Source organism: Gigantopelta aegis, unplaced genomic scaffold, assembly GCF_016097555.1.
Source record: "Gigantopelta aegis isolate Gae_Host unplaced genomic scaffold, Gae_host_genome ctg2980_pilon_pilon:::debris, whole genome shotgun sequence".
Lineage (NCBI taxonomy): Eukaryota > Metazoa > Mollusca > Gastropoda > Neomphalida > Peltospiridae > Gigantopelta > Gigantopelta aegis.
In genome coordinates this window covers 36,114-48,941 of record NW_024533128.1, presented here as the reverse complement: position 1 = coordinate 48,941, position 12,828 = coordinate 36,114, and the positions used below count along the sequence as shown (strand labels likewise).

At 35.2% G+C, this 12,828-nt stretch overlaps 1 protein-coding gene across 1 annotated transcript; it reads left to right on the top strand.

Annotated features, from left to right (window-relative positions):
* The first annotated feature begins 1,035 nt into the window (after positions 1–1,035).
* Positions 1,036–12,622, top strand: LOC121391815. Its single transcript, XM_041523306.1, has 7 exons — positions 1,036–1,700; positions 6,568–6,867; positions 7,499–7,645; positions 8,340–8,367; positions 8,822–8,868; positions 10,114–10,221; positions 11,590–12,622. Exons 1-3 carry the CDS (start codon positions 1,040–1,042, stop codon positions 7,519–7,521), a joined length of 984 nt encoding a protein of 327 aa, XP_041379240.1. The 5' UTR covers positions 1,036–1,039; the 3' UTR covers positions 7,522–7,645; positions 8,340–8,367; positions 8,822–8,868; positions 10,114–10,221; positions 11,590–12,622.
* Positions 12,623–12,828: the final 206 nt, after the last annotated feature.

Here is a 12,828-nt window from a genome sequence, read left to right as displayed (position 1 = left end):
TGCAGCTCAATGTGTACTGTAAGTAACACTATTTTAGTTTGTAGTATATTAGTATGTAATATGTTAGTATGTAGTAGTAATGGAGACGAGTACAAGTGTACAGCTGGGAATCTCTTCACAGACAGAGACGGACAATCCAGACCTGTGTCTAACACAGTGCAGCTCAATGTGTACTGTAAGTAACACTATTTCAGTTTGTAGTATATTAGTATGTAATATGTTAGTATGTAGTAGTAATGGAGACGAGTACAGGTGTACAGCTGGGAATCTCTTCACAGACAGAGACGGACAATCCAGACCTGTGTGTAACACAGTGCAGCTCAATGTGTACTGTAAGTAACACTATTTCAGTTTGTAGTATATTAGTATGTAATATGTTAGTATGTAGTAGTAATGGAGACGAGTACAAGTGTACAGCTGGGAATCTCTTCACAGACAGAGACGAACAATCTAGACCTGAGTCTAACACAGTACAGCTCAATGTGTACTGTAAGTAACACTATTTTAGTTTCTAGTATATTAGTATGTGATATGTTAGTATGTAGTAGTAATGGAGACGAGTACAAGTGTACAGCTGGGAATCTCTTCACAGACAGAGACAGACAATCGAGACCTGAGTCCAGACCAGTGCAGCTCAATGTGTACTGTTAGTATAATTTTCTGTATGCAGAACAATATTAATATATTAATAATTCCTGTTACATTCGTTACAACATAACATCATCTCATTTATCCAGTCTTAGCAATGGGAGTTTGTTTATTTCTTGATGAATGTAAAAGCTACGTTATCAGGGAATGTTACATCTGATGACATATTATATGGGCAAGTTGTCTTATTGAGCGTTATTGTTTATGGACCAAAAATAATACAAAATAAAGTATGAAGTTTCAGTGTTACTATTAACAAGTATGATTCAAATTTAATTATAAGTATTCTTTACATTCATCTGGGTATGAACGAAAAACATCAGCTGCAAATGTATGTGAGAATGGCTTTGCCGATTCAGACATTTTGCAGATATTTTTTGTTTATACCCTGATGAACGTAAAAGAAATATCAAGAAATTCCGTGAGTGGTATTCTAGTAAGTCATAATATGTTAATATATAGTAGTACGCTGACCCACACACGCATACACACACACACACTAGAATCCCATACTTTAAACATAAAATCGTGTCACAGTATCAGTATATTATCTTCATTAATTTTGTCTTTGCATGTATATCTCTGTTTATCTCTCTTCATCGCCCTACCTGTCTTCCTCTCTCTCTCTCTCTCTCTCTCTCTCTCTCTCTCTCTCTCTCTCTCTCTCTCTCTCTCTCTCTCTCTCTCTCTCTCTCTCTCTCTCTCTCTCTCACATAATCAATTAATTTTTGCAAGTACATCATTTCTTGTTCGTGTGTATTTATTTATTAATTTATTGCGGGTCAATACAGATTCTCCACGGGTGGTGATATCCTCAGGGAAACACACGAGAGTAGAGCTGGGGAAACTGCTCATATTACGCTGTTCCGCTGACAGTAACCCAGCCATCACTACATTTGAGTGGACTCGCGGCTCGACACGTGTAGCTGTTGGTTCTGTGTTACAGATTTCTGCGTTCCGAGACTCTGACCAAGGAGAGTACACATGTTCAGCGACAACTGTGTCTGCTAGATATGGTTCTCTGAGAGGCTCAGCAAGTGTTATTGTCACTGGTGAGTAGATCTTTCTTATTTATTGAGATACTTCAACTGTGTCTGCTAGATATGGTTCTCTGACAGGCTCAGCAAGTGTTATTGTCACTGGTGAGTAGATCTTTGTTATTTATTGAGATACTTCAACTGTGTCCGCTAGATTTGGTTCTCTGACAGGCACAGCACGCGTTATTGTCACTGGTGAGTAGATCTTTATTATTTATTTAGATACTTCACCTGTGTCCGCTAGATATGGTTCTCTGACACCCTCAGCAAGCGTTATTGTTACTGGTTAGTAGATCTGTGTTATTTATTGAGATACTTCAACTGTGTCTGATAGATATGGTTCTCTGACAGGCACAGCACGCGTTATTGTCACTGGTGAGTAGATCTGTGTTATTTATTGAGATACTTCAACTGTGTCTGATAGATATGGTTCTCTTACAGGGTCAGCCAGTGTTATATATATATATATATGTATGTGTGTGTGTATTCATCATGTTACTGGTGAGCAGATCATTGTTATTTATTGAGAGACTCAACTGTGTTTGCTAGATATGTATGTATATGTACATGTATGTGTATGTGTATATGTGTATGTATGTATGTATGTATGTATGTATGTATGTGTGTATATATATATATATATATATATATATATATATATATATATATATATATATATATATATATATATATATGTATGTGTGTGTGTGTGTGTGTGTGTGTGTGTGTCTATATGTATATGTATATGTGTGTATCTATATGTATGTATATGTATGTATGTATGTATGTATGTATGTATGTATGTGTGTTCGCGTATATTTGTGTGTGTGTGTGTGTGTATGTGTGTGTGTGTGCAGTATGATGATTGTTTGATATCATGCATAGCTGTATTAATACCATTGCATATTACATTGTGCATAACTATGAACTTATTGCATATATGTATTATACAGTGAACATATATATGTATCTCCTGTAAAGCCCATCTTGTCACTGTCAAATAGTGTTATTGCATATCCCCCATATGCCGTCGTGTAACGGCCTGGGAGAAATAAAGTTCTGTGTTGTTCTGTTCTCTGAGAGGGTCAACAAGAGTTATTTTCACTGGTGAGCAGGTGTTTGTTATTTATTTAGATATTTCAACTGTGTCTTCTAGATATGGTTCTCTGGTCGGTTCAGCCAGTTTTATTGTCACTGGTTAGCGGATTTTAAAATTTATTTAGATACTTCAGCTGAGACAAGTCGATGTTGTAGCATTACTCATTCGAAATGATATGTTTCAGGCGAGCTGCGAACCAAATAATTACCAGCCTCACGCAGACGTTTAACTTTTAAAATGAACTTCGGGTTATTTTTTATGGCGCGGCGCGGGTGCTGAGCTGACATAGGACAGAGAAAACGGACACATAAAACAATTGATCCTGTGGTTATCAACAGTAGTGTTTCCATACGTGCAGCACTCTTTTTGGTATCAGTTCACATATCGTGCCTGCGTAGTGTCATAATTTTCGCACATAGAAAACAGACATAATTTGTATATAATATTTCATGTAGTGTTTTGCTATCAGTTTCATTATATTTGCATCATGGAAATGGTTCGATTAATCTCCCTAGTATCTATAGTTTCAGTTTAGTGTATTTCTATCAGCACAGTGGTTAAACTAATGTCCCCAGTGCAATATTTCAGATTGCTGTATTTCCCTTGTGATATTGACATGTTTCGTATGCATCGATGGCTCTCTTGGACACATCCCTCGAGTTCCTCGCTGAAGATACTGCTTTGTTACGAGTAAACAACACAGTTCTTTCTTCATACAAATGAACAATGTGTTTCCACATCACAGCTTGAACATATAAAACATTCAAACACATTTCCTGTTCACGAGGACGTTATGCACTTAACTAAAGTCAGACAATGTGACAAATACAGTATAATGCATTGTTACTCTTCCTGTTTGGACTTCTGACAAGAGATGGGCAAGACGTAGCCCAGTGGTAAAGTGCTTGCTTGATGCGCGGTCGGTTTGTGATCGATCGCCATCAGTGGGCCCATTGGGCTATTTCTCGCTCCAGCCAGTGCACCTCGACTGGTATATCAAAGGCTGTGGTATTTGCTATCCTGTCTGTGGGATGGTGCATATAAAATATCACTTGCTGCTAATCGAAAAGAGTAGCCCATGAAGTGGCGAATATCTGAATATCTGTGTGGTCCTTAACCATATGTCTGACGCCATATAGCCGTAAATAAAATGTGTTCAAGAGATACTATATTAATACAGACAGACAGACAGTTTGTTCCCAAAATATAATCAATTTACACAATTTAAGAGCATGCGTTACATGATTTAATCACATAATGGTCTGTCATTTAATGTTATATTATAGTCATAGTAAGGCAGTGCATTTATAAATATTCAGTGTAAAAATAGTTCACCATTCATTCTCAATCTAAATACATAGTATAAGAATTTTGATAAATTTATATACAATATTATTAAATTTACCACTATCTACACATAAATCAAAACTATTACATCTAGATTTTGATAATGCAATTTGAAATCTCAAGGCGATATTCATGTGTAAATGACATTCAACATTTAATAGAGATTTATACTGGTTATAATAATAGCAAGAATCTGAACTGTTCATAGAGGATGCCCATTCTTCTTGTAGAATATCATATAGTCTTTGCTTAAATATATTAAAAAAACTACTGATGTCTCAAACATCGTCTGCAAACATTAGCAGGCTCAGTAAGTGTTATTGTTACTGGTGAGAGGATCTTTGTTATTTATTGATGTCTCAAACATCGTCTGCAAACATTAGCATGTGCATATTTTCCAAATTTGTCGTAATAAAGACCCCATGATTACCAGAATTTCGGAAAAATCTGTTCAATTTATTGATAAAAATTAAGAAAATTTGTGGACTCAAAATACACCCCTGACGCGTACCGATGTTACACTTAAAATAATCAGTAAGACCATTTACACAAGAATGTAATTTACTGTACATTGATGAAATAATATTGAAAAATGTCCCTAAAATTCCCACTTCAAATAAGCTATCCACCAGCACATCATGCTGTAACGTATCAAACACTTTGGAAAAGTCTACAAATAAAAAGTTAAATCTACCTCTAGGTTTATATTTATATTTCTCAGTCACTGCATGAAGGGTAAAAATATGGTCTGCAGTTGAATAATTAGATCAAAATCCTGCTTGAGACTCTTCAATCACTAGATTTTCATCGCACCACCTTCGCAGACGATCATTCAGAGCAGATGTAAAGATTTTACATAAAGAGTCGATCAAAGAGATCCCTCTATAATTAGTTGGATCATCCCTAGAACCAGATTTAAATACAGGACATATTATACTTTCTGCCCACACAGGCGGAAAACATCCACTATCTAATATATTATTTGATAAAGTTGTTAATAATGGTGATAGATAGAAACTTGTTGCTTTTAAAAATTCATTTGGGATGCCATCTGGTCCAGGGGCTTTATTATTGCCTGAGCAGCCAATTTGGCTTTTAATCTCATTTTCAGTAATAGGACAATTCAATATATCTGCAGGTAAATATAAACAGTCACTAGACTCTATACCCAAAGCATATATTAATACGAATACTAAAATTATCAGTTCTTTCATGAAAAGATTAAGCCTCGGAACATTTCCTGTTATTTTGCCCTCTATATAATAGGGAGTGCCAGTCCTATTTATCCAGATTGAATCATTTAAATTTAAATATCAACACATTAATATATGGCGATCCCAACTTAACGCTACAGGAAAAGGTTTTGACTGATAAAACCGTTCACCTTTATTCTTCTCGTCGGTCTGTTCTCTATCTATATACAAATATTTATATTATAACAGGTTACATATACAATAGTTTTATATTCTTCAACACTAAATGCATATTTTGTACTTTCTATGTTGACCAGTTAATATTTCAGTTGTATGCCTGTTGATCAATCCCATCTGTTAATATAAACAGAAATAAATATTGTTTAAATCAATACTAAAATTAGAGAAGAAGATAAGCGAGGATATTTTGTGGTTAACCAGCAGCACTGTAATGTGAGATATGAATACACACCTATTGGAGTTCAGAATTTCTACAGAAGATGTACTTTCTCTGTCTACGTGATTCACACATGATGGATTTGTTCATAATTTCAAACAAACCTATTTCAGAGAACACAGACCGGTCTCAGTGGTATGGTGGTTAAGCCATCAGACATAAGGCTGCTATCTACTGTTTTTGCATCCTGGCCCCGGCTCACACCCAGGATGGATGTATGATCACTACACCTCTTTCCACTATCCATATGTTGTGGTCAGACAACCCACATAGCTCAGGGTAGCGTGTTTGAACCTTAATTACTTGTGAGCACGAAAATAAGTATAAATGAAATGAAAGAGAACACAAACGTTGAAGATCAATTTGAAAATATGTACTAGGGTGCTCCATGACGACCAGATAGATCCAAACTGTCTGCTGAAATTAACACCACAAACATCAACTTCTGCTCTTATATACTGTCCAGACACATACGGTATAAATAACCATGTTTATTTATTTATTTTACTGCTTTTATGATACAATTTTAAAACATATCCGACAATATTTTGCCCGCAGTTGTTAGACATGTTTGGCTAGTCTTGTAAAATGTTATCCAGTGACCAACCATGGTATTCTCGACTTATTTAAGATGGATGATTTCTGTTTGTCTTTAGCTGATAAAAAAAATCGATCTTTTAGATTAAATATCATATCCAAATATGCCTCATACATTTATCATTTCAATATTGGCAAATGTAGGTCTGTTTTAAATAGAGACTGTGTTACTAGATATTTATTTTTTAGTTCGGGAAGCAGCTCCTGGCTCGTGTTACTGCACGGATCAGTCAGAGACCAGCGTGGATTTGGAGTGGAATTACGACAGAACCGACAAATCGAACACGTTCTCTGTTGAGCAGCGTCTCTCAAAGAAAACACGCTGGGATCTCGTGTCCATGTTAACTACTCAGAGAGACAACAACACGTTTACTTTACATGTTGATCACTTGCAATCCAATTCTTCATACTACTATAAAATATTCTCTTCATCTAACAAAGACGACAGCAGTTTCTGTTTGACAACATGCAGAACACTGCCCGTTTCCAGTAAGTAACTTATATTTGTTCCTGGAAATAAAATACACGTGTAATGCCTCATTTAATTATTGATAGTCTGTAGCAGCTAGAGTTGGGTAAATAGTCAAACGTCTTCCGTCACATTACATACCATTTATTTATCTTTTAGCTTATAATATGCATTTAGTTGTAAGCTATTATTTATTCAAAACAGTTACCAGTAAGGGATCTTTGATATACACTTTTCCACAGACTTGGAGCGCTAGTTATTCAGCATTCTATGTTACTACTTTATTGCTGAAATACTAGTGAATGAATGCATGAATGAATGAATGAATGAATGTTTAACAACACTCGGCATGAACAATGCATCGGCTAATATTAGTGATGGCGTGGTTTTATTTAAATATATATATGGTTTTCCTATACGTATCCAGTGTCTTTGAATTCTGTTTTGATTAAAATAGCTGTATTCTTGTTTTATTTAAATATATGTGGGGCAAATGTTCCCTGTCTGGACTAAGAGAGGGTTTTCCTATACGTATCCTTTGTCTTTGAATTCTATTTTGATTAAAATAGCTGTAATCTTGCTTTATTTAACTAGCAGGTGTTTGTTGTACAAAGATACAATAGTTCTTGTTTCTTTTGTTCATCTATAAAGAAAACCACGAGACTGTTTTATAATCGTCTACGTCTGGACTAGGAGTGGGAGTCGCTGTTGGACTTGTAGTAGGATTGGTTGTCACCAGTGTCGCTGCCGTGCTCATCAATCTCATCTTGCTGAGAACAGGTTTCCTAGTTAGATCGGGTTAGTTTAGTTAGTTTACAGTACATTGATTATACTATGTTAAAGTATTTATCCATGTTCATGAAATAACAAAACTGCTACCGATGAGCCATTTATCAGCTTTTATGTAATACTATTATATACGTACAGCCAAACCTGATGTATTTATTACTATGTACAATATTTTATTTAATTTCAACTTATTTTCCTGATTATATCCAATTAAGGTTCAAGCACGCTATCCTGGGCACACACCTCATCTATCTTGGCTCTCTGTCCAGGACAGTGCGTTAGTTGTTAATTGTTAGTGGATAGTGAGAGACAAGAGGGTGTAGTGGCCTTACACCTACCCAAAGTCGCTCTGGGTGGGAGCCGGTACCGGGCTGCGAACCCTGTACATACCAGCCTTATATCCGATGGCTTAACCACGACACCACCGATGCAACTTTCAATGCACATGTATACTTTGTAATGCCCCCATAATATTGTTTTGCAAGGTTATAGCTTAGGCGGTAAATTTAAACGTTTTAAGATTACAATTATACAGAGTTTGTTCAGTAAATATGTTTTATTATATTATACTGTACTGTACTGTACTGTACTGTACTGTACTGTACTGCACTGCACTGCACTGCACTGTACTGTACTGTGCTATACAGTACTATACTATACTATACTGTACACAATTTGATTTAGTTACCCTTATTGCTTACAGAATCTAAACGCCAGAAGGAAAGGAGCGTGTGAGTAAAGTAATTAATAATATACATAACAATTTTACCTCTGTGTATGTGAAATTTGTAATTGCATTGTATATGCCATTATCAAAGTAACGTTCATTTAACTTAATTTAATTTCGTTTAATTGTTTTGTCATTAGATGTAATAAAAGGAAAATATATAAAGGCAAGATGACGTAGCTTACCAAAATTACCTCATTTCTAAACATGACGTCATTTTATCGACTTCTTCTAGTTACTTGAAACCTTATGACACAGTCAGTATTCATAAATACTAAAAAATAATAATATTGATAATAAAGAAATTATTACACTCAAGTGTAAGTTATACTGATTTTACAACACTTGTGTCAAGTAACATCACAATAACACACAATTTCGTATTATAATCTCTGTATACTACACATGGAAATGTTACATGTTTGCTTTGACTTGTCATGTTGTTTCTTTCCATTTAGTTATCAAGACATCACAATGGACACAGTTCAACAAACTTCTGGTTCAGGTAAATACAGACGCAGCCAACATTATCGTGTGTATTCTGTAACAAATACGACGTGTGAGATACATATATAATATTAAACGAGCTTACGTATCATAGTGCTTTTATGAAATCAGGAACAGTTTTGGTATCTGACGAGCAAAAAAACGAGTCAGGATACCAACACTGCTGGCGAGTTTCATAAACATGGTGTGGCAGGCAAGCCAGTATAGTATTTTATTTATTACAAAGCAACTGCAACAAAGCCGTAAGACAGGAGTAAACTGATGTCGAACCCTACTACTTGTAATTTTGCTACGACTTTGGTCTTATAGTCGTCTACATCACACGACGTCACAACTAGCAACAAGACGTCAGCAATGTACAGTTTAGATGTTGGCGTGAAACTTGTCAGTTGATGAAGTCTTAAAATTCACAATAATGATTGAATTAGCTGAGTGGCATTGAATAGATGTGACGCTGACCTTGTGTAGCCGGTCGACGACAGATACCATCTTTTTGGCGTGATATACAATAGGTTAAACACAACAACCTATCTTACAGTAATTTCACATTTCATAATGGTACATTTTTTATTATACTATTTTGTACAAACACGGTTCGATACGTTAGTCATCATTGAACAAAACATGTTCAATAGCAATTTTATATTGAAAGTATTCCTGCGTTCTAAAAAAAATCGACCCGTTGTGCAGCAAATTCATTTTCTTCAGGACATTGCAAAGTGACGTCATTCTAATACCGACGTCATTCAAATTCAAAAGCTACTACGCCAGTCTACTTGCTTCAATATTAAACTAGTTAGATATTGAGTAATTATTATGACATGGTGTGTAATAGCATAAAAATATCCATAATATTTCATTCGTATAAACCAACATAGCTAATCATATAAAATTACTTTTGATTTTAACACTATTTGCAATGTTTCCAAATATAATATATATTCATATAAATTTACATAATTAATTTACATTAATGTTATATTGAATACCTCATTGTTTACGATATCTTCAAATATTTGAAATATTCCCGGAAGCGTACACTGACACACTCATTATAAAGCTACACAACTATTTCACATTGAACGTTTATTTAACAACACTGTTTACGATCCGTTTAACATATGGTACACTTTGGTCATTTAAGGAATAACAATTCTTCGTGTGATGCTAACACTGCTGTGTTCGAAACTCATTACTATACAGGTATACAACTTGATGTCATGCTGATATTTCTCCATTTCAGGCACTACAAGGATGCCAAATGAATCGATCAACACATACGACAGTTTACAATCCCATGATGCAACTCCTTATGAAAAACTGAATGCATACGGGAATCTGCCTTCGTCGGGTAATAAAAGCAGTATTTGGTACAACTCTTTACGTGGTATATGTTATTTTAACAGCTAATCATTCCAGCACCGTACAGGTATCTATAATTACCTCCCCGTTCCATTAATTACTTAACGTCATCCCATTGGTACAGCCCAATGACGTCACTTTATGTAGGTAATTTGTCTTATTGAGTGTTATCTTTTTAGAACAAAACAAAAATTCAAAATAAACCATGATATTTTAGTGTTATTATTTGTAAGTATGTTTCAAATTTAATCTTAATGATTGTCTTATCTTTCTTCTACTTTCTTTTGGGTATGAACAAAAATAAATCATCCACAAACTTATGTGCCAACTGTTTCGCTAATTCACACAGTTTGTGGATAATTTTTGTTTGTGTTTATACGTGGATGAACGTAAAATAAATAACAGACTTTTAAGTATTTTCAAAGAGTTTCTGGTCATTCTAATGTTTGTACCAAATAGATTTTGAAGCTCAAATATTTCGGAGATATGAAAACGGACATGAGTATCAGATAATCTAATGAATTAACCCTACCCCTGTGATTGTAATTAGATAGCTTAAAAAACACTTATACGTGGTAACAACAGCAGCAAAAGTAAGACAGTCTATGGAATATGTTGTTTGTGTTAAAAGGACGTACTAATTTTCTTTTGGAATGATTCAAGATATGACATACAATTACGGCCTGTCATTATATATTAAAAACAGTCAGTATTAAAATCATATGAATATTTAAAGAAACACAAATATCGTCATTACTTTGTTTGAGTCTGGATTTGAGTACGTTTTGATCCCTACATGCAACCGCTCAACGTTCTCGCACGCTACCTCAGGAACCATCAGACCCGGAGTGAATATTTTATTTAGACTATGTAGATACTTCCTGGTTTGTAAAGTATACTATGGAATATGTTATTCGTGTTAAAAGGACATACTAATTATCTTTTGGAATGATTTAAGATATGACATATAATTACGGCTTGTCAGTATATATTAAAAAAGTCAGTATTACGATTATATGAATATTTAATGAAACACAAATATCGTAATTATTGTGTTTGAGTCTGGGCTGGAGTACGTTTTGATCCCTGCATACATCCGCTCAACGTTCCCGCACGGCTACTACAGGAACCATCAGATCCAGAGTAGATATTTTATTTAGACTATGTAGATACTTCCTGGTTTGTAAAGTATACTTCAGTTTGGTGTTTGAATCATAGATACTCTTAGCCATATGTTCATTCTCTTCACCTTTCTAGTTGCCACTGATTACAATTTAATAGCCGCTATGAGAGAAATTACTGGGGGTATATCTATCTATATATTTAAAACGTATACATTAATCAAATATTTTTTTAGGAGCAATGCTGGAGGACACGACCAAGTAAAGGACGTATGTACGTTTACAACACAAATAAGCGTGCAGGGGTTACTTAGAAACCAAAGCATCTGATGGCCGAGAGACATCAACACTGGAGGATTCTGTAAAGTATGATGTGACTTCAACAAAACAGGAACGCTTGTGGTAGTGAAATTAATCAATGACAAACATGTTGTGTTGGCTCTGGTCATGACGATGCACCTACATAACCATTCCTGACTTTATTCCTACGTCTCCTATTAGTACGTAGAACGTTAACTCGTCATGTTGATAAGGAATCTGAATTTTGAAAACTCGAAAGTATTCTTTTTGCCATCATGCATTATTGTTTTATTTAGTATGAAACTTGTTTGTGTGTTGCTACATGCTGATGATCTGGGCCCGTGCTTATAAAACATTTAGAGTCCAGACTCAATCTTTAATGACGTCACACGCATGCAATTTGTATGGCGTTGCCATGACGTTACTGTCTCAGACTCTATTAGAGTCTCGAGTCTAGACTCTAAATGTTTTATAAGCACTAGGCCTGGTACTATTGGCCTAAACTGAGTCGGACTTGCAAGTTGTGCTGGATTGTCTTAATGTATGGTGTAAGAAAAACAAAATGGTGATTAATGTTGGCAAATCTTGTTCATTTCCGGAATCCGTTTGTGAACAGAACGTTAACTGTTTTCAAATGAGGAGAGTGTGCGTTAAGTCGTATTCACAAAGCACATTCTTTTCTCACTTTGCCAGCACGCAAACATTACCTTATGGGGAAAAGAAGGGCAATAAATGCCTGAAATATGACTTAATTAACCATAAACTAGCTCTCTCTCTCTCTCTCTCTCTCTCTCTCTCTCTCTCTCTCTCTCTCTCTCTCTCTCTCTCTCTCTCTCTCTCTCTCTCTCTCTCTCTCTCGCCCAAGATGGATGGAAATCTAATTTACACGTTTGTACGTGTGTTTTACATTTGTAACACAGTATACAGCTTCTTGAAAGTCTCTAGTTAATAGTTTTATATTTATTAAGCGTTTATTCCTTTGTTTTTCAGTGAAGCGTATGTCTTTGATTTCCTTACAATAGAACTTTAAAAAAATAGATAGCGTTTGGCGGGGCGCAACAGAGGAATGTGATTTCCAATGTAAGAAAGTATGGGCTTATGTATTAAATGTCTAACGGCATACATAAGTTGCAAATAAAATTCCGCAGTTGACTTTTGCATTGTATTCTCACACT